General features: G+C 41.5%; 1 protein-coding gene across 3 annotated transcripts in view; it reads left to right on the top strand.

The window, feature by feature from the left end:
• The window catches only part of LOC101862795, a 10,861-nt gene that overhangs the window by 6,767 nt on the left and 2,857 nt on the right, over nt 1–1,237 (top strand). For 2 of the 3 annotated variants that reach the window (XM_013082196.2, XM_013082194.2), the window contains exon 4: nt 654–773. In XM_013082196.2, the coding sequence (XP_012937650.1) occupies nt 654–773 (120 nt within the window). The remainder of the gene's footprint in view (nt 1–653; nt 774–1,237) is intronic. The other variant, XM_005097776.3, reaches the window with a different exon arrangement.

A 1,237-nucleotide genomic window follows, 5' to 3' on the forward strand; every position in this document is an offset into this window, starting at 1 on the left:
TTCCTCCTTACTGCTGTCTTTCTGCCACACCCCTGATCTTCTGGTAGGAAAGATCTACACCTAGCCTTCTCGGACAAGGACGAAAAATCTCGGAGGGCCGGTGTGCAAGTTGCACACGTTAAAGATCCCTTGGTGGTCTAACATCGATAAGAGTAGGCTTCGGCCGCCACCCGGGCAAAATTCAAAATTTCCTACCAACTGAAAATATTAAGTGTGTCTCACAAGACCTTATGCAGTTGCGAGCGCCGTAAAACACTTTACAAAAAAAAGGGAATCAGGCTTACTCTGCTTACCTCTCTAGCTTCAACAGCACAAATTCTGCTTCGACTATCAAGGCAACCCAGAAATAGCGGGTCACAGGAGTGTGACAAACATAACAAAAGAAGTAGAGGGAAAATGACGATAGTAAGGATTAGTATTGATGAATCAGCCCATTTACAATTCTACTGTGCATAAGAACATGTTAATGTCCCCCCTTTGGGAATGGCCTAAAGACACTTCACTCAGTAGTACCTCCCCGGAGGACAGTGATCTGGGTTTTTTGGGGGGTCTTTTTTCTTTGATTAAGAAACATATCCACACCATTTTGGATCTATAACATTCAGAACTTGGTTTCTGTCTCTCGAAAAGTGAATTCTAATAATTTAATGAAGGCTTTCCTTCCTCAGACGCTGGTGGGGTTTCGTCATGGTCGAGGCCGTCATGGCCTTTTTCATCTTGATTTGCGCATGTGTCCTGTCAGCCGGCACTCACGACACTTGCTCAAAAGAAAGGTACTTTTTCGTCTTTTTTACTCGTAGATGTATTATGTACGTGATGCTACGTAATGCTTAAAAAGTTAATTTTTCACAAATACTTCTTTGTTCCATTTAATTTAAGAAAATACATAAAAAGCTCTAAACAGCAACAACAAAACAAACCCCAAACAAAATGTAAAACGTATAATGTGCTTGGGACCTCAAGTTTGATGCCTAATTTTGGACATTGGAAAATGGAGTATCTCCATCTGTCTGCTTGGATGATGTCTTCCTCTCAACTGGGGGTGGCCCTTCCGACTTCTGACTTTTGACTTGACAGGGTCGAAGCAGCCCACCTCCTGAATGATCAAAAGTGTGTCAAGGAAGGCGTAAAATACTTACAATTGTATTTATGTTGCCAGACAACATAGGTAAAATAAAGCAATAATCGTGTTAGAGATTTTATTCATTCATCCATTCTTTCATTTTGTTTGGGGGGG

This window comes from Aplysia californica, unplaced genomic scaffold (genome assembly GCF_000002075.1).
Source record: "Aplysia californica isolate F4 #8 unplaced genomic scaffold, AplCal3.0 scaffold00163, whole genome shotgun sequence".
In the NCBI taxonomy this organism is placed as follows: domain Eukaryota; kingdom Metazoa; phylum Mollusca; class Gastropoda; order Aplysiida; family Aplysiidae; genus Aplysia; species Aplysia californica.